At 31.2% G+C, this 20657-nt stretch overlaps 3 protein-coding genes across 3 annotated transcripts; 2 read left to right on the top strand and 1 right to left on the bottom strand.

Annotated features, from left to right (window-relative positions):
• Positions 1-232: 232 nt before the first annotated feature.
• Positions 233-1286, top strand: LOC107943696 (uncharacterized). The gene has a single exon (XM_016877481.2). The coding sequence runs from the start codon at positions 473-475 to the stop codon at positions 1229-1231; it is 759 nt and encodes a 252-aa protein (XP_016732970.1). The 5' UTR covers positions 233-472; the 3' UTR covers positions 1232-1286.
• A 3593-nt stretch (positions 1287-4879) lies between these two features.
• Positions 4880-5704, bottom strand: LOC107946328 (MYB-like transcription factor ETC1). The gene is made up of 3 exons (XM_016880597.2): positions 5449-5704; positions 5263-5347; positions 4880-5196 (listed from the first exon to the last, which is right to left on the bottom strand). Exons 1-3 carry the CDS (start codon positions 5483-5485, stop codon positions 5091-5093), a joined length of 228 nt encoding a protein of 75 aa, XP_016736086.1. The 5' UTR covers positions 5486-5704; the 3' UTR covers positions 4880-5090.
• Positions 5705-15933: 10229 nt separating this feature from the next.
• LOC107947591 (uncharacterized) lies at positions 15934-16908 on the top strand. The gene has a single exon (XM_016882192.2). It carries the CDS (start codon positions 16120-16122, stop codon positions 16696-16698), a length of 579 nt encoding a protein of 192 aa, XP_016737681.1. The 5' UTR covers positions 15934-16119; the 3' UTR covers positions 16699-16908.
• Positions 16909-20657: the final 3749 nt, after the last annotated feature.

The following is a 20657-nucleotide window of genomic DNA, read 5'->3' on the forward strand; positions in this document are numbered from 1 at the left end:
GTTTAATTGAATTTTTTAATAATTTTTGGAGGACTTACTTGACGTTTTAGCCAAAATTTTATATCAAGTAAAAAGATAATATAGTTATCAAACACAATTTTTTAAAAAATAAACCTTAGAATTTTTAGTTTTCATAAAAATTTTTAAAGATTTCTCAAACAGGGTGTTAAATAAATTGGTGCTACTTTATGAGTAATAGTAATGGTGTATAAATGCTTCAAATGGCAAACAATGCAAGTGGAATGAATATATATTAACTGGCAAAGTTGCAAAAACGGTTAATGTAATTGCCAATGGGCGTGATTTCTCATTCATCAAACGTGACCTATCACTCATCTTCATAGCCTGAATCTAATTTGCATGATTTTTCATTTCAAGTTTCAATCACAAACAAAGGAAGAAAAATAAAAAAAAATATTTCATGCATTGAATAAAAGCTGAAATCTAGCCTCGCATAGTCGGATTTGGCACAATGAGAGTAACCATTGTTGCCTGGGGACGAGAATTCGCCATGGAAATCGGTTTCCAGGAATCTGTGTTAGCGATCAAAGGGAAGTTAGAACAGTTTCTGGGAATTCCAGTAGGATCGCAAACACTTTCTGTATCCGGTTGGGAGCTTGTTGACGGATTAGACATGGAGGATTACCCGATCATCACTCACGGTACCAAAATCGACCTTATCACGAAACCGCTTTCGCATCCCTTTAATAACCATTGCAGTAAAATGCAAATCATTGTAAAATTTTCGGCTAAACAGATTGCCATTGAAGTTGATAGAAGCGAAACAGTTAGCAGCTTAAAAGAAAAAATCCACATTGTGGATGGCACACCGATTAAAAGAATGTCACTGTTTTTCTCCGGAATAGAATTGGCAGATGATTTCCGAAACCTGAGTGAATATGGGATTTCTGAATACTCAGAAATCATTGTTTTCTTGAAAACTATGAGCCGTTTAAGGGAAGACCCTCCAACAAGGAAGCTAAATATAGTGGTCCAAATGTCTTCGAGCCTGCTAAATGCGGCTGCCATTACATTCGAAATGAAGGATTGTAGCACTGTTAATGATTTGAGGGAGTTATTGCTGAGCAGAAAAATTCTTCCCCAAGATGATTATTTGTTCATACATAAGCAAAGGATCATGCGTGAAAATTGTAGCTTAAAGTGGCATGGTGTTGAAAATGGGGATTGCCTCTATGTATTTAGAGGCACTGTTAGTCGTAGTGGATGTTGAGATGTACAAATTCAACGTATTATCAGTTATTTGAATATAGATAATTTAATTTGGACTTTTATTTTATGCAATTCTCCTGAAAATTTGATTATTTCTTCCATGTTTGCATTGAACGCTAATCTTGAAGGGCTCTCTATCTAACAAAACTAGCTGCTAATCAATAATATGTGAAGAGGAATGATTCGTGTAAAATTCCTTCTAATAATTAAATTTTGTATGATTAACATACACTCAACAACCCAAAATCTTTCATTGGTTTTTAGAATTTAATGTTAAATTGGGTGTTTATTTTGGGGTTTCTGGTTTCATTTGAAGCAGGGTTAGTGTTTACTTGTTTTCATGGGACTATCCTCTATTATTTCTGCTTTGGAAAGTTTCAATTTGTTTCTAGATTATTTCCCTTTATTTTCAAATGATTTAGCATAGCATTGTTGAGAGGTCCGCTAGTGGATATGGTTAAATAGTAGTGTCGAAAACCGTAAGCGATTTTATTTGTCATAGAAAATTTTGTGAAGGAGTGAATTATGAAAATTAAAGAGTTTGCGTGAAGTTTGAACTAATGAATAAGGTTTATTTATGTTCAATTTATTTAATAAACGAACCGTTAATAAACGTTTTATTTATTCACAATCTTAATGATGGAAAGCACTCCTACCCTACAACTTGTTTAGGTGGAAACAACATTTCACAATCTTTTTCATTACAAAGTCAAGACCACCTATGTCTCTTAGAATTGTTGTTCAACTATATGAACCACCCTTGAGTGACAACATAAATGCATGGGTCAAATTCCACTGTATTCAAACTTTTCAATTTTTGTGGTGGTTGAGGCCCTCTTAATTTATGACTGGTTTAGGTTCAGATAACACTTCATAAATTTTTTTAGGCAAAGTTAAAATTGTTTGTGACTCCTAACGTTGTTATTCAGCCATGTAAACTACCTTCCACTTGCAATAAAATACAGTACATATTAAGGACCCAAACCTTCAACCAAAAAAAAAGTGCTATTTTTGCTAAGAATTTTCAACTCTATCGAGAGTAGTTTGTCAAGTATCATCTACCAAAAGCTAATGGACCCTTAACATGTCTAGAATTGTCCCTCAAAGGGCTTTGTCTCTTACCTTTTCTAAGAGCCATGTAGATTCATTGAGTAGGAGTGTTTCACCAATAAAGGAAATTAAAGAGTTCGTGCACGGTGTAATTTAGTCCAATTCCCTATATAAAAGGCATTTATGGGTAAGTATAGCGTCATAGTGGCTACTAAGACCGTTATACAAAATTTGAAAAATAAGTAAGTCGTCATCTTTTTTCTTTTTTTTTTTTGGTGAATAATAACATGAGATAACTATATTAAACTAAAATGAAGAAAAGCACCTGAACATTGTCTTGTCCAAGAGTGTCAATTAACTCCCTAGGCACATCTTCGACTACTTGCATACCCTCCTTATTAACAAAGGAGATTTTGGCTATAAGATCAACAACTTGATTACTCTTCCTAGCCACGAGCCTTATCACCCAATGATCTCTGCTCTGTAACACCTACTGAATTCATCGAAGCAAAGCCAAATTCGAAGACACAGAGTAACTTTCTTGAATAACTTTGACAACCTCCAAACAATTTTTTTTTGTTTAAGAGTGATTGGTCACTTATAAAATTTGTTTTTTTTAAAGTAAAGTTTATTAAAACAAGAATCTTTTTAGGTTTATAAAAACAAAAGTGGGGCTTAGGAGTTTGACTACCCGTGAGGAAAGTATTAACACCTTTACTACTCCCAATTATAATGATTTAATGATATGTGATCTTTAATTTTAAAAGTAATAAAATGAGTTTGGCTTCAAGACGAAAATACATAGTAATTCTCAAATGGAATTAATAAAAAAATACATTTCAAATACAAAAAAAAAAGTTCAGGTGGAAGCCGAACAATAGCTCACAAAATTAATATGGCTCTAAAATATTGTGTTTTTCTTATATACAATTATGATGTGGGAAATAACAATCATATGATTTAAATCTATATTAAACTATCGCTTCATTTGACTTTAGATACAACATTGTCTTATACATTAAATCATTAATTTTAATTTTGTGATTATAGTTTTTTTCTAAAAATAATTAACGTAGGTGTTAACAACGTATATAATCGTGATCCCACATGGACAAATATAGGGAGAAGCTTTCTAGGGGAGCTGGATGAAATATTAATTTTTTATAGTTTATAAATTAAATTTTTATAATTTTAGCGAATTAAAGTGTAATTTTATTTTTATTAATTTAAATTTTAAAAAAAAAATTAAGAGCCTAAATAATAATTTTATATTTTAAGGGGATCGAAACTTTGCCAACTCCTAAATTTGCCTCAGAACAAAGACATGAAATCACACGAATAATAACCCAATTAACAAATTATAACATATTTAGATACATATATATTACTTATTACACATTGAATAGTTTCTTTTAAATTTTTTAATTTTTTTATAATATTTTACCTAATAATAAATAATAATGAGAGTTCTAACATTTGTTACTAACATGCAGCAACCATCGTAATAATAATTATGGTAACCAATTTTCAATTTTAGTCGGATGATTTCTTGAAAAATTATGAAATTTTTAGTTAAAAGAATGGAGTTATATTTTGTTTTTTTTTTAAATGGGAATCCTCATAGCTAACTTTTTTCGTCCACAACATCCCCGCCATGTACGAGCTTCACTTCGGCGTTCCTATGTCAGGTTCTATTCTTAACAGCATCAACACCCATCTCGACGCTCGCACTGTCTCCGTTCTCCTCCGCCACTGTGAACCGAAGGTCCTCTTCGTCGATACCCTCCCTCAGTCTCTTGCCCTGGAAGCCGTCTCCCTCTTTCCCCCCTAACGAATCCCCCTGATTCTCGTTAATCCAAGACGATTGCGATGATGCCGGGGGTTCCAATTCGTCATCATCCACCGTTGATTCTTGCTTCTGTTGCACGTATGAGAGCCTGGTGGAGAAGGGCAACCCTAATTTCAAATGAATTAGGCCTAAAACTGAGTGGAGTCTGATTGTTTAGAACTATACATCAGGCACCATATCATCCCCCAAAAGAGTGGTGCATAGTCACAGAGGAGTTTCAACGATGACCATTGATTCTTTAATAGATTGATAAGTTCCAAAACAACCAGTTCATTTATGGACACTCCCAATGTTTCACGCTAATGGGTGGAGTTTCACTTGGGGCATGGTTACCGTCAGCGACTCCAATGTTTGTGTTCGCAAATTCGAGGCCTCCATCATATATAGTTTAATTAAGAAACATGGTATCACTCACATGTATGGAGCGCCTATGGTGCTTACCATGTTATCGAGTTCCCCTGAAATTAAGCCACTCGAAAATCCTGTTAAATCCTTAGCGCCGGAGCTCCACCGCCGGCTGCTGTGCTGTCTAGGACCAAGTTACTCGGTTTCGTCGTGAGTCACGACTACGGGGAGGGCTTGTGGTCTCTTCAATATCAAAACATGATTTCAAGTTTAAGCACTAATTAAATTTAAAATAAAATTTAAATATTAAATAAATACAAACATCAAATTTAGGGAAAAGTATATATTAATCCATTGAAGAATTCTCGAAATAAGTCCAATGGTAACTGTGGTGATCCAGTGAACTAGCCAAAGCAATCAAGAAATTCATAATATTAACACCAAAAGTGAAAATTTCAAAAAGAAAAAGAGAAATAAACCTCGGAATTCTCATACTAAAGCAAATAGCAACCATGAGGCATTGTACAAAACCCAGGCATTTGCTTTTATATACATATACTGCAAACCAAAACTGAAACAATCACCCAATGCAAAACCCAAACACTTGGATGTAATCCTAACTTGGATTGGGCATTGGATTATTGTAAGAGAATCTTGAAGCCCAATACTTCTGAATCTCCTCAGCTGTTCTTCCAGGGATTCTCCCTGCTATCAAAGACCACCTGCAAAATGATTTCAACATTGGTTCTTTTTTCGTCAAAAAATCCAGAACACAAACCAAAACCCACCTTTCTCCAACCAAATTGAACATTCTAATAATAAGGGTTTCCTCATCTTCTGAGAAGTCAAGCTTGGAATCTCCAGTGGATTCCTCTGCAACAAAACAGCTAAAAGAAACCCATTAATTTCTGTACTCCAACACAAAGATGGGAAAGTTATTAAAAGTGGTTGAGAGTAGTAGGAAAATGGGTTACCTTTAGAATCAACAGAAGAACCATCCATGTCAGCCATAAAGAGTTTGAGACAGAGTAGTTGTTGTTTTAAGCGTGGAAATTGAATGAGTAGTAATAGGCGACATGGTTGGTTGAGAGGGGGAAGAATGGTAGTTGTTGACAAAGGGGGGCGTTGATAGGTGGTTGAATTTCTGTACTTATCCGTTGGGACGGTTGGTGTCTGCACACTGACAAAGTCTCTCAAGTGTTTATCTGGTATTTCTACTTATTTCACTTCAATTATTATTTACTTCCACACTCTTATCCTTTAGTACTCAAGTTTGGGATTTTATTTCATTAAATTATCTAAAAGAATATTTCAAATATAACTACTGTTTACTTTAACCAAATTATTATTTTAGTAAGGCAACATATTGTTTTAGTAGCCCAGTCATTTGCTTATGCATTACTTAAACCAGGGTATATCCAAGTACATTCACATTCATTTTTGAGCCACCACGAATTTGATAACTATAAAGTATCACATTCAAGTTTAAGAAGTTGCTATGTATCTTATTTATTTAGTTTAAAAACCAGCAAATAATATTTTAAATTCCTCTGTCTATCAAACCATAACCTTAAACCATTTTGATCAAAAATAGTTTATTCACCTAATTCAAACATATTCATTGGTTTTTGCAAAAACAAAAATGTTTGGTAGATGTAGATTCACCATTGAGTGACTTACATGAGCAGTAATTAAGAAAATGCCAAATAACTCGCACCACTGTTTCATGACACCCACCAATTATTGTATTATTTATTTAGTTTGGTACTTTTCAATTATAATTTTAATAACAATACAAATATAATTAATACACTTGTCTAATTAAACTATTACAATACACAAATAGATAAGTTAGAAATCGAAATATATTTGAACTTACGTTTGAATAATTTTACATATCAATATCTCAAAACTTATGTAAGTGTTAATATGTAGTTTGTTTCTTAAATTTGCCTAAAAGTACCTAGTTGGTATCTAAACTTTTTTTTGGACCTAGTTGATACCTAAATTTGTATTCTATCAACGAGGTTGGTACCTCCCCACTAACCGTTAGTTTATGCTAATGTGATATTGATAGTTAATCTGGTGGTGACATGTGGTAAGCTCTTAGTATGCCATGTGGTGGACATAAATTTTAAAAAAAATTAAAAATATATAAATTACTTTTAAAAAAAAGTATATTCTTCACATAAAGAATGAATTTTGTCTAGATTAACCATTTGTCCAAACTCATTCCATATGTATTTTTTAGTCAGTTTATATATTTTTTATAAATATCAAGTTGTTTATATTATTATTTTTTGGAAATAAAAAATAAATAAAATTTTAATAAATTTTAAAATATATAAATTAATAAAAAATATATAAAAAGTTTTTACATCAAGAATGAACCTAAACAAATGGTTATCTAGTTTCAAATGCATCTGGAGAACCATTTATCTAGATTCATTGTAGACATATTTTTTAGTTCTTTTAGATATTTATATATATTTTTTATAAATTTATGAAATTTTAGTTCTTTTATATATTTATATATTATTTTTATTAAATTAAATATTTTTAAAGATATTTTATTTTTTTAATTTATGTCCGTCACATGACATATTAAGATGTTATCATGTGGCACCATAGAATTGCTATGAACGCCACACGTTAGCACAAACTAATAATATTAATATAGAAATATCAAACTAGGTGCTCGAATACCAATTAAATTCAGAAAAATTCAATACTAGCTAAATACTTTCAGTAAACTATATTAAGTTTTTTTTTTTTAACTAAAAGTGATAAAACCAAATCCAAACAGACGCATTGCAAAAGCCATCGAACGCCCTTTTGTAGGAATGGAAGTATAAATATTTTTGGACCCATTTTCCCATTATGATTACCATCCTCTACAATTTTAAGAAACTAGTTTGTAAGTGATACATACCTAATCACTTCTATCAATTAGAATCAGTTAGAAAATAGTAATTAGTGAAAAATGAAAAAAAAAATCAATTCATCCATTAAAAGAAAAGTTCACTCTATTAAATTTTTAATAATTAAAAAAATTTTCAATTAAGTTTTTCCGTTAATGAAAATCATTAGTTGATTAATTTGGCTATTTAAAGGTGCAGACTTGGTAGCACCAAGAGATGACACATGGCAGGATGCCGTGTTAACAAATAAATATTTTTTAAAAAAATATTAAAAAAACCAAGTAATATTAATTACATTTAAAATGAACCTGGACAAATGGTTGTCCCGGTTCATTTGAATTTGGATGACTGTTTGTTCAGATTTATTCTAGATGAATTCAAAAATAAAATAAAGTTTAAAAAAATATAAAAGTGTTAATATTTATTTAAATTCTAAAAATATGAAAAAAATCAATAATTTTTATATTTGAATAATTTTATGGTACATATAAAAATTTCTAATAATTTTTATTAACAATAATTTTTATATACAAAATTCAAATGTAAAAATTATTAAATCAATTTTTCAATTTGAATTTTTTATATTCGAAATATAAAAAATTAAAATTGAAAAATTGAAATTCAAATATAGTTTTTTAAATTTGAATTTAAAAAAATTAAATTGAAAAATTGATTTAATAATTTTTATATTCAAATTTTATATATATAAAAATTATTATTAAAAAATATTGGAATTTTTTTATATATAATATAAAATCACTTGAATATATAAAAATTATTTTTATAAAATTATTGATTTTTTTCAATGTTTTAGAATTTTTAAATAATTATTGACATTTTTTTATAGGTTTTAAACTTTTTTTTAGTTTTGAACTCATCTAAAATGAATCTAGACAAATGGTTTTCCAAATTTAAATGAACCTAGAAAACACTATGTCCTTGTTCATTCTAGATGTATTTTTATATAATTTTAAAAAATTATTTAAAACTTTTAATAAAATTGAATTTTTTTTGCTTACGTGACATGCTAAGTCAGCATCTACCACGTGTCATCTCTTGGTGCTGCCACATCAATGCATTTAATGATTAAACTAGTCAACTAATGGTTTTTGTTAACAGAAGAGTGTAGTGGATTATTTTTCTGGTCATTAAGGACTTGATAGGGTGCATTTTTTAAAAGGCTCAATTGATTTTTTTCATTTTTTACTAAGGTTTTTTAACTCTTAAGCCTATTAATTAAATTAAATTAAATTAAATTAAAAACAATTTTTTTAAATATCAATTTTTTATTAAATCAAATGAAAATTAATTTTATTAAGTATAAATTGTTTTAGGTTAAATTATGGATTTGGTTCTTCTATTATGTATAAACTTAGGAGTTAATATTTATGTTTTAATTTGACAAATTTTGGTTTCTCTACATAGTATCATTAGTTAGCCAAAATAGTTGATATTCTTAATTATTTTAATTAAAATGTTGATGCCAAATATTTCTTAAAAATATCCATTCCAACTTATCATGCTTTTTGTGTGTGTGTGTGTTATAAGAGGTTTTTTAAAGAGAAATTCACATCATCACTTTAACCGAAATAGTTAAGGATGTTACCTATTTAGACTAATGTTATTGTAAAAGTAGATGATCAAATTATGTCAAATTAAAATATAAATACTAAATCCTAAATGTGAACATATCAGAAGGATCAAAACTAGAATTTAACCATTATTATATAATGACTAAAACAAGAAAAAAGAAGGAGTCTTGTTATTAATTAGTCCAAATAATTAACACAATTATTTTAGTAACTGACTTGGATCTTTTTAAAACACTTATTCTAATTTAGCATGCCAAAGTAAGTTTTTATTATAATAGTATTTTAAAAATTTATTTAAATAATTTAATTGAAATAATTAACAATAATATTATTTTTATGAAGCAAATTATGATAGAAATTAAAATATAGAGATTATCTCAAATTTTGGCACATGAGAGATAACCAAAAATGGGATTTGACCATTTTCTTATAATTAGAAGAAAAAATTACTAAAATTCATTTTCTATAAATAAAAAAATCACATATAATAAATTTTAAACCTTCAAATTTATAATTCTAGTTAAAGCTATTGACTCTCTATTGCTTTATATACTTGGTAGATATCTCCCAACACTTAATCACATAAGCTAGGGAAAGTGAGGAAGGGCTGACACCAAAGGTAAGACTAAAGTAGTCGAAGATTAAAACCTAAGCAAGTGTTAAAAGCCTTGGAAATTCGGTTTGTGCCCTACAAGCTTTAAATTTATAATGTTTTTGAGTTTAGATGTTTAGGTAATTTTATTGTGTATGACTTAAAATTATAGTTAGTAATAATATTACTAAATAGTGTGTAAAGCATGCTAAATGATGGGTCCAAAGATCAAAAGATAAAATGTTGGTGCCTATGGGATAAGGTAAGTATACATGTAGCACTAATATAATACAAATTGTTATGTTGAGTGAATTATGAGTTTGATTGTAAAGATATCGTGTAGATATGGTTGATTATGTTGGAATTGAAAATAAATTATTAGAGTTAAAGGATTAATAAACAACATAAGTTTTGTAACTTAAATAATTGAAAGAATAATAGTAGTTATTATCAAAACTCTAGTAATGCACTTGTATGCTAGATAGGAAATTATGGTATACATATGATATGCCATAGGATCATGTAGTAGTATTGCATCTCTGTATAGGTTAGCACTTTGTGCTTTGGAGAGTTTGGAGGGGGTTTTTATTGCACTCAGTGGCAGATCCTGGGGAATGTAATAAAGATTTTAGGAGTTTAACGAGAATTTAAAAAAAAATTGATGATCTAATTAAAATTTTTGTGAGATTAAAGAGAATTTTCAAAAAAATTTAAGAGAACTTAATTAGAATTTTCAAAAACAATTAAAAGGTATATTTAGAATTTTTAAAATTTTGAGGGATCTAATTAATTTTTTAAAAAAACTTCAAGGGAGAAATGAATTTTTTTTCAAAAATTTTGAGCCTAATTAAATTCTTTTAAAAACTTGAAGAAAGGAATCAAAGATTGTCAAAATTTTGGGATTACTAATTCCCCATCCATAAGCCTTTATAAAGATCCACCTCTGATTGCACTATATGTTCCTGACCATTACAGTAGAGTTCTATATTGGCACTTTGTGCTCTTTGACGAGTTTGGTAGACTTTACGACATATATCACCTATTAGGAGAGTTCAATTGTACTTAAACCCACCTATTCGATTAGTTATCCCTCTAGTATTATTTGGGCGGAAAAATGATTAGGACGTAAATAAAAGACACTAATTAAAGGTTGAATAAAAGCAATAAAGATTTAATGTATGATAGGCATGGCCTTATGTAGTTCAAAGGATCATAGCTAACAGAGTTGCAAGTCTCTGTGAGATAATTAAAGTTGAACTAAAGTCTTAAAAGAATTCATAATGTCAATAAAAACATCATAGTGAGTTTAAAAAAGTAATATATGAATAGTTGATAAATAGTGGGAAAAAAATGTATTAAAAAATTCAATTGATATTAACTTAGTAAAAGTCTCAAGGGATTTAGAGTTAGTGTTAAAGTTGAAAGTACACTAATATAGTGTATGATGTTTTTTTGTTACTAATTGTTAATACTTAATATATGTGATAGAGTTGTGTTACCCAAATTCTAAGAGATTGGTTACCCAACGTTAGGTCAACAACTAAAACTAATTTATTAAAGACTGTTAGAGTTGTGTGACCTAAATTCTAAGAGATTGTTTGCAAGTCAAGTTAAACAAAATATATCCTCTTTCTAGAAGATTTAGTATTTATGAGTATAATATATTTAACATTTATTAACACAATATATTTGACTTTCATTAGAATTAGGTTTTTTCAACCTATAAATAGATGTAGTCGAAACTCCTCTTGTAATCATTTGAATTCGACATGGTGAATTTTCTTCTTCTCTGCTCATGGTTTTTTCCCGAAAGAGTTTCCACGTAAAAATCTGTGTATTCTTTATTTTTATTTCTTTTTTCTTTGCGATAAATTATCATTACCAATGTCCTATTTTTAACAAATTGGTATCTGAGCTTTCTGGTTGTTCATCTCAATCATGGTAATAGCGTCTTTGAAGTATGAAATTTCGTTGTTGGATCGCAACATTAGATTTGCGTTGTGGCAGATTAAGATACAAGCAGTTCTTGCGCAGATGGATCTGGAGGATGCCCTGCTAGGGATAGATAAGATGCATTCGACATTAACGGATAAAGAGAAGAAGCGTAATGATCGAAAGGCTTTAACACAATTACATCTGCATTTGTCTAACGAAATTTTACAGGATGTGATGAAGGAGAAGACCGCCGCTGCATTATGGAAAAGGCTAAAACAAATATGTATATCGAAAACTCTAACCAGTAAGTTGCATATGAAGCAGCGTCTTTATACTCATCGTTTGGGGGAATGTGCGTCTGTGCACGAACACTTAACACTATTTAAAGAAATTCTCTCAAACTTGAAGGCCATGGAGGTTCAGTATGATAAGGAAGATCTAGGGTTGATTCTACTTTGTTCGTTGCCCCCGTCTTATTCAACCTTTAGAGACATGATTTTATATAGCTTCGAGTCTCTCACAATTGATGAGGTTTATGATTCTTTGACCTTATATGATAAGATGAAACACCTTGTGGTTAAACTCAACTCTAAGGGAGAGGGTCTAATTGTTCGTGGGAGACAAGATTGAAATGCTGAAAATGATCGTGGAAGGACACAGGAACGAAACCCTCGCTGTAAATCTAAGGGTAGATCGAAGTTTTCAAATAGGGGTCAAACTTGTAACTTCTACAAGAAGAAATGACACATTAAATCTGAGTGCTATAAGCTACCGAACAAGATCAAAAGGGAGGTTATGAATCAAAAGGGAAAACAACCAGAAAATTTCGGTGAAGCTAATGTTGTAGAAGACTATAGTGATGGTGAACTTCTAGTCGCTTCTGTCAACAATTCTAAAGTGAGCGAGGAGTGGATCCTTAATCCGGGCTGCACCATCCACATGAGTCTCAATCGAGATTTGTTTACAACTTACGGAACAGTGTCTGAAGGTGTTATTTTGATGGAAAATAATGCTTCGTGTAAAATTGCTAGTGTTGGAACGATTAAAGTTAAGATGTTTAACAGAGTTGTCAGAACACTTAGTGATGTGCGACATGTTCTAGAATTGAAGAGAAATTTAATTTCGTTGAGTACTCTTGATTCAAAAAGGGTACAGATACACAATTGAAATTAGGGTTTTGAATATTTTCAAAGGTTCCCTCATTGTGATGAAAGGGCAGAGAAAGACTGATAAGTTATATGTTTTGCAGGGTTCTACTGTTACTGGTGATGCAGCTGTCACTTCCTCTTCCTTGTCAGATGATGATATTACTAAACTCTGGCATATGCGCCTAGGGCATATGAGTGAGAATGGCATGGCAAAATTGAGCAAAAGAGGACTTCTTGATGGGTAAGGAATTTGCAAACTAAAGTTCTGTGAGCACTGTGTTTTTTAGAAGAAAAAGAGAGTTCGATTCACTAGAGGAATCCATAACACGAAGGGAACGTTGGAGTAGATTCATTTTGATCTATGGGGGCCATCTAGAGTGCCTTCGAGAGGTGGAGCTAATTATATGCTAACTTTTATTGACGATTTTTTTAGAAAAGTTTGGGCGTTCTTCCTGAAGCAGAAAAGCGATGTGTTTTCCGCATTTTTGTCTTGGAAAACTATGATTGAAAAATAGATGGGAAAATAAATAAAATACCTCTGCGCAGATAATGGCTTAGAGTTCTGTTTTGATGAGTTTAATAAATTGTGCAAGTTAGAAGGGATCGTGAGACATTCGAGCTTTGCTTGGTATTGTGGCCATGCATGATTTGGAGCTTGAGTAGTTAGATGTAAAAACTGTATTTTTGTATGAAGAACTTGAGGATGATAATTACATGCAACAACTAGAGGGTTTTACATTCTCAGAAAAAGAGGACTATGTTTGCTAGCTGAAAAAGTCTCTTTACGGTTTGAAACAGTCACCAAGATAGTGGTACAAAAGGTTTGATTTCTTTATGACTTCTCATGATTTCAAAAGAAGTAGTTTTGACAGTTGTGTTTACTTTAAGAAAAATATTGATGGTTCTTTTGTGTATCTACTCCTTTATGTTGATAACATGTTGATAGTAGCAAAAAATAAAGGAGAGATAAGAAAGGTCAAATCCCAACTAAGTGAAGAATTTGAGATGAAAGATTTGGGACCAACAAAGAAGATACTTGGTATGAAGATTCTCAGAGATAGAAAATTAATTAAATTTTACCTAAGTCAGAAGGGGTACATTGAGAAAGTTCTTTGCAGGTTCAATATGCAGAGTGCTAAGCTTGTTAGGACTCCTTTAGCAGCCCATTTCAAACTTTCATCGGCTTTGTCTCCATAATCAAATGATGAGATTGAGTACATGTCACATGTTCCATACTCTAGTGCAGTGGGATTTCTCATGTATTCTATGATTTGTTCACGTCCAAATTTATCATATGCAGCTAGTGCAGTTAGCAGATACATAGCGAATCCTGGTAAAGAACATTGGAAAGCAGTTTAGTAGATTTTAAGATACTTATGAAGTACTATTGATGTTTGTGCTTACAGTTTGGAAGAACTAAAGATGGAGTCATTGGGTATGTTGATGTTGATTTTGCTAGAGACCTTAATAAAAGAAGATCTCTCACAGGTTATGTCTTTACAATCGGAGGTTGTGCAATCAGTTGGAAAGCCACTTTGCAAACTACAGTCGCTTTGTCTACCACTGAAGCTGAATACATGGCGATTACTGAGGCTTGTAAATAAACTATTTGGTTGAAGGGACTCTTTAGTGAACTCAATGAAGACTTTCAAAATAGTACAATATTTTGTGACAATCAGAGTGCCATCTTTCTTGCAAAAGATCAAATGTTTCATGAGAGAACAAAACACATTGATGTTTGGTATCATTTTGTTTGTGATATTATTGTTCGTGGTGATATTGTTGTGAGCAAAATTATAACTCATAAAAATCATGCATATATGATGACTAAGTCACTTCCTATAACCAAGTTTGAGCATTGCTTAGACTTAGTTGGTGTTTATTGTTGAAGTTAAACCCTTAAGGGGTTTATTGAAGGGGTGAAAAACTTGTTCGTTGAGAATTCGTGTCAAGATGGAGACTGTTAGAGTTGTGTGACCAAATTCTAAGAGATTGCTTGCAAGTCAAGTTAAACAAAATATATCTTCTTTCTAGAAGATTTAGTATTTATGAGTATAATATATTTAGCATTTATTAGCATAATATATTTGACTTTGATTAGAATTAGGATTTTTCAACCTACAAATAGATGTAGTCGAAACTCCTCTTGTAATCATTTGAATTTGACATAGTAAATTTTATTCTCCTCTGCCCATGGTTTTTTTCCCAAAAGGATTTCTACGTAAAAATATGTGTGTTCTTTACTTTTATTTATCTTTTCTTTGCGATATATTATAATTACCGACATTCTATTTTTACAATATGATATATTAGAGCTTATAAAAACATAAAATCCTGCTCACATTTCAGAGAAACCAGTGTGTACTTCCTCTCTCTTCCTAGACCATGCTTAAAATTATCAATAGGAAGTTCCACCCTCATTGTAGGGAGGGATTATCAGGTGTAAACAATTGAGTTTTTACATCAAATGATAAAATGGGTTTATACTCTAGCCTGGGCCTAGACTTGGATAAGGGAATTTTTTTTTCTTTGTTTTATGAGCATACTTAAGTACCCAACCCAAACCCATAAAAAATTCTAAGCATACCTTTTATCCAATACTTTTTACAAAAAACTAAATTAGATGTTGACTCAGTCCAAAATATCAAACCTTCCTCAAATTTGTAAATAGAACCCAAATTATTAAAAAAAAAAGAGTTTAAAATATTATATATATTAATTTATTTTTTTTGTTTATTATAGTTTTTTATATAGTCATCTTAAATTTTTTAAGTTTACATTATAGTAATATTATATATTATTATAGATTTAATTTTTATGTGTTATAAATTTTATAATATATAAAAATAACATAATATAAAACATCAAACTTGAAAAATGAGTTGGGTCAGGCTCGGGTCTTGAATGTTAAGCTTGAGCTCGACCCATATTTAAACAAGTCTAATTTTTTTGTCTAAACTTATTTTTCGAGCTTAATATTTTTCTTCAAACTCTTCCTATATTATACACAAGTTTTATGATACCTACATGATGTTGGTAAAAAGTTATATAACAAATATATATTTATATATGATGTATTGGTATTTAAAAATTTAAGATGCAAAACCTAGATAGTTTTTTTTTTTATTGAAAATATAAAAAGAGAAGAAATACTTTAGTATTTATATAAAAAGATATTTTAATAATATCGTAAGAGGAATTAAAAATCCAAAAGTATCAAACTCTACACTATTAAAATCAAACTAGGATTCAAATTTTAATAAACCAGTACTACTAGAATTCGCAAGAAGAGCTCCAAACAAAATAAATTTCAAGACGAAGTCCAAAGAGCATTCAACTTTCAAAATCTAACAAAATTAAGCACATCCTTTTGTTTGTTTTCTTTAGTTGTTGCTATTAAATACTCAATTTTACCAAATTAATTGGAATTATCATCATAATTTGCAATCATCTCAATATGGGCACTTCTCGAGGTCTCAAAGTATGCTGTGCGGTGACTGCAATTTTCATAGTTATGATTGCTATAATTTTCACTATTTTGGCCTTTACTGTTTTCAAACCCAAGGACCCAGAAATCACAATTTACCCTCAAGGCCTCGAAAACATTGGTTTTGGTCTAGGAGGGATTTCGAATTTAAGCACAGCAAACGTTAACGTCTCGGTAGCGATGATCGTCGCCATTAACAACCGTAATTATGGGAGCTTCAAGTTCAAGAACGCAACGGCTTTTGTAAACTATCGTGGGGATGTGGTTGGCACGGTTCCGATCGAGCAAGCGCGGGTTCCCGCACATGGGAAGCTCAATATCAGCACTGTCGCGGCTTTCATGATGGATCGGTTGACTGCAAACGCTTCGTTTTGGGAGGATGTTTTGGCGGGTTCCGTCAACTTGTCGACGGATGCGACGATGCATGGGAAGGTGACCATGTTTAAGGTTTTCAAGTTTCAGGCATCGGTTCCTAGCAGATGTGATATCTCCCTTTTTATCCAATCTCAAAGCGTTGAGTCGATTTGTAAGACCAAAATTAAGCTCTAAAATGGTGGGAGTAAGTTGGGATTCAATATCATATCCGTGTTGCTTGATTGTTTTATATGATTTAATTTGATTCTACTGTTGTTTGTGTGACCATTGTCAAAGCGAAAAGGCTAGATTTTAGATCAAAATATCAGATTACAAATGGTTCGCCAAATTCCTCTCTTTTTTTTTTCAGTTATATACTATATTATTTTTGTTTGTATATATATAGCTTCCTCGCAACCAATTTATTAGTTGAACAATTTAAGAAAATATAAAACGGAGATTTGTTATTGATTTTTTTGCTATGATCAAATCATCTACAGAATTATCTTTGAGAAAGAAATTGTGAAAAATCTTTTAAAAATATAATTTTTGGGTTTGCGTTGAATTCTAGAAAAAATTTCGAGTTTGAATGAAAGTTTTAGCACTGTTGTGATGCTCAAAATTGATATTTCAAAGTCAGTGATGCTCAAAATGGGCATCTTTGTGAAAAATCTTTTAAAAATATAATTTTTTGGGTTTATGATGAAGTCCTAAAAAAATTTTGAGTTCGAATGTGTAATCCGTGTATGCAACAAACAAGTAAATATAATAAAATTGAAAAGATCGAACACGTAAATTTTTCGTGAAAAACTCCTCAAAAGTGGATAAAAAATTATGGGCAAAAGAAGATTTCACTATAATAAAGAAGAGAACAAAAGATGGTTAGAAGAATTGGGTTTGTGGTTGATTGATTGGTTGGATTTAAGTTTGAATACGCATAATTGTTAAAGTGTGTTCATGTATGTTTTACTGTAACTAAGCATGATTTGTATAATCTATATATGATATGCAATATGTTAGAATAGGAAAAATTGACATAAAAACACGAAATAATATGTATAGGTATCAATGTGTCATATGTAGGTTGGGCTTGTTTTGTTATCTTTGCAATTGAGTCTTGATTTTTATGTTATTGAAATCCCTAAATGCTATGAAATGACTTGAAATTTTGCATGATTAAGTCTTATTTGGATAATTCCATAATTTTATTCTCGATTCTACAAAAGGGTTTTACTATAATATTTTACTAAAATTATGATTTAGTCCTTAAATTTTCTTTAAAAATTAAATGAGTTTTACTTATCAGTTCTAGAATTTTCTTTCAATTATTGCCCTTATTAAATTATTTTATATTGTACATATGATTTAATTGTTGAATTGCGAATGTTACTTATGCCATATGTTAAATAAGAAATGAATATTAGGCTTGATGGTTTCAGTGTATCTAAGTCATTTTATTAGAGTTTACTAAGGGTGAAATGAATTAAAATATTAATACTGAGACTTGACTATGGGTATTAATTCTTATATATAGACTAAGATGTTAAATAAGTTAATAAAAAATTGAGTAAATGTGTAAGCTAATAAAGAATATTTAAGTTGAGCCTGAAATAAATATATACAATTAAGAAATAAAACTAAGCATGAAGTAGGATTCGGGCTTAATAATTAAGTGTTAACTTTCTTCCCTAGGGAACCTAGGTTCAAATCTAATTCCTCCCATTTCTTTTTCTTTTAATTTTTAGCAACCTAAGATAAAAACCACACTAAAATAAAACAAGAAATAGTTTTAGGCCTAATGTTTAGCATGCTTGAATCCTTCCATGAGGTCCTAGGTTCAAGTCCCTCTTTCTTTTCTAATTTTGAGATTTCAACAAAACATAAAATATAAATTGTTAGGGATAAAATTTAATAAGAAATGAGCAGTAGCCCAACAGTTAAGGCGTTCGTACCCTTCCAGACTCAAGTTTGAGCTCATTTCTTCCTTTTTTATTTCATAATTTCACCAAAAACGCCCCAAAACATATCAATATGATTAAGCGTTAAAAATAAATAAGAAATGGGCGATAGCCCAATGGTTACTTGAGTTTGAGCCTCTACCTCCTTTCCCCGTTTCATTTTAATTTCAAACTTCAACAAAGTCTTGTGAAAATTGCAGGTGACGCCCCTACAAACCCAAAAAATTTAACCAATTCTTTCTTAATTAAAATTCATATCTTGCCCTTCCTCAAAATTCTAATAGAATCAGAATTCCACCATCTTTTTATCTTCTTTTCTTAATTAGAATTTCAATTTGTCGCTTTTCAAATCTTAATAGAATTTGCCTCCAGCTTTCTATTTATTTTCTATTTATTCTCCTTCTTTTTTCTTTACACCATATTTTCATCCTGATTGTTGATAATTATTTTGTTTTCCCGAATCAAATCATCCTCTATTCAATTGTTCTTTCTATCAATTTTGTAATTATCGTTAATAGAATCCCTAACTTTGCCAAGAATCAGTAAGTATACCTAGTTTCCAATGTTTAGATCTTGAATTTTTGTAATATTTCTATCTGACGCTAATCTTATGTTTGATTAAATAATCTTTTTCATTTCTTGCCGAATCTTTCAATAATCTTGGCATCAATCGTTAAATTGTGTATAAATGTCATTTGAAGGACCTGACTTAGGTGAATCAAATCAGATTTGATCATAAGGAATGTCGATCAGACTTCTGGTGAAAGGTGTGTGTTTTTTTACAAGCAAATCGAGACAAATCATGCCTATGATTAGGGTCACACGATCTGCCACATGGGCGTGTGGACAACACGGCCCACCACACGACCATGTGCCCTAGAAACCCTAGTGTAGTTAGTGAACCACACGGTCTAGACCCTCACACACGACCTTCCACACGGCTTTATCTCCATTGTAGGTTATTTTTGGCATTTGCCACACGGCCACAGCTTGGCCACACAGTTGTGTAACCCTTCCACACGACTTATAGCCTTCCACACAGTCATATGACCCCTATTTTAAAATTTTTACAATTTTACCCAAAAATTTATGATATGTTCAGTTTAGCCTTTATATATGTTCTGAATTATTTTTTGAGTTTTTATTTGCTCAATTAAGTCCCTGATATTATGATATTCTGGAATTTGTGATTTAATGGTTGAAGTGTTATAACTATATCGTATGTGAAAGGTATATTACATGCTAGTGTCAGTGTGAAATAGAAAATTTGTTAGAATTAATTTTGACACTACTCTATTGAATTCCTGTTAATGCATGATCACTGCAAGTGTTGATTTATCCTATTACAAAGCATGTCATACTGCATTGCATGGGGTGATATGATATGTACGGAGGAAGAGTAGCAGTTTAATTTGCATAAAATGTGGTTTAATCACGAACCAAGTGTAACACCCCTAACCAGTATTCGATGTCGGAGCAGAGTTACGGAGCATTACCAGAATTACAGATCAAACAAACAGACAATTCATTTCATATCACATTGATATAAGAAATTAATCAAACTCAGTCATATCGTCCCTGATACAAGCCCTCGAGGCCTAAAATAAACATTAAAAATAAGTCGGGACTAAACTGGGTACTTAAAGAAATTTTCAGAAAATATTGAAAATTTTCAAAGATGCAGAGAACACACGCCTGTGTGGCTAAGCCGTATGTCTCACACGGTTTAGAGACACGCCTGTGTCTTAGGCCGTGTGGGCATTCAAAATAGGGACACACGTCCGTGTCTCAGCCTGTGTCTGTACCCATGTAACTCACTGACTTGTGCCACACGGCCAAGCCACAAGCCCGTGTGCTAGGCAGTGTGAAAAATGGTGGGTATACTGACTTGTGTCATGTAACACCCCTAACCCATATCCGTCACTAGAACAGGGTTACAGAGTATTCCTAGAGTTTGCAGATTTAAAAATAGTTTATACATATTGTAATGGCCCAATATTGCCCGGCCCAATATAGATAATAAAAAACCAAAAATAAATTAATTAAATGCCCAAAATGTCCATATTACAGCAGCCCAAAACCGTTTACAAGGCCCAAACCCTAGCCCAATATGACCCAAAACCGTTTAAAAAAAACCCTAGCAGCAATGATTCCCAGCGTCGCAGCAGTGGCACCTCTCTGCTTTCCCTCGCACGC

Source organism: Gossypium hirsutum, chromosome D12 (genome assembly GCF_007990345.1).
Source record: "Gossypium hirsutum isolate 1008001.06 chromosome D12, Gossypium_hirsutum_v2.1, whole genome shotgun sequence".
Classification (NCBI taxonomy): domain Eukaryota; kingdom Viridiplantae; phylum Streptophyta; class Magnoliopsida; order Malvales; family Malvaceae; genus Gossypium; species Gossypium hirsutum.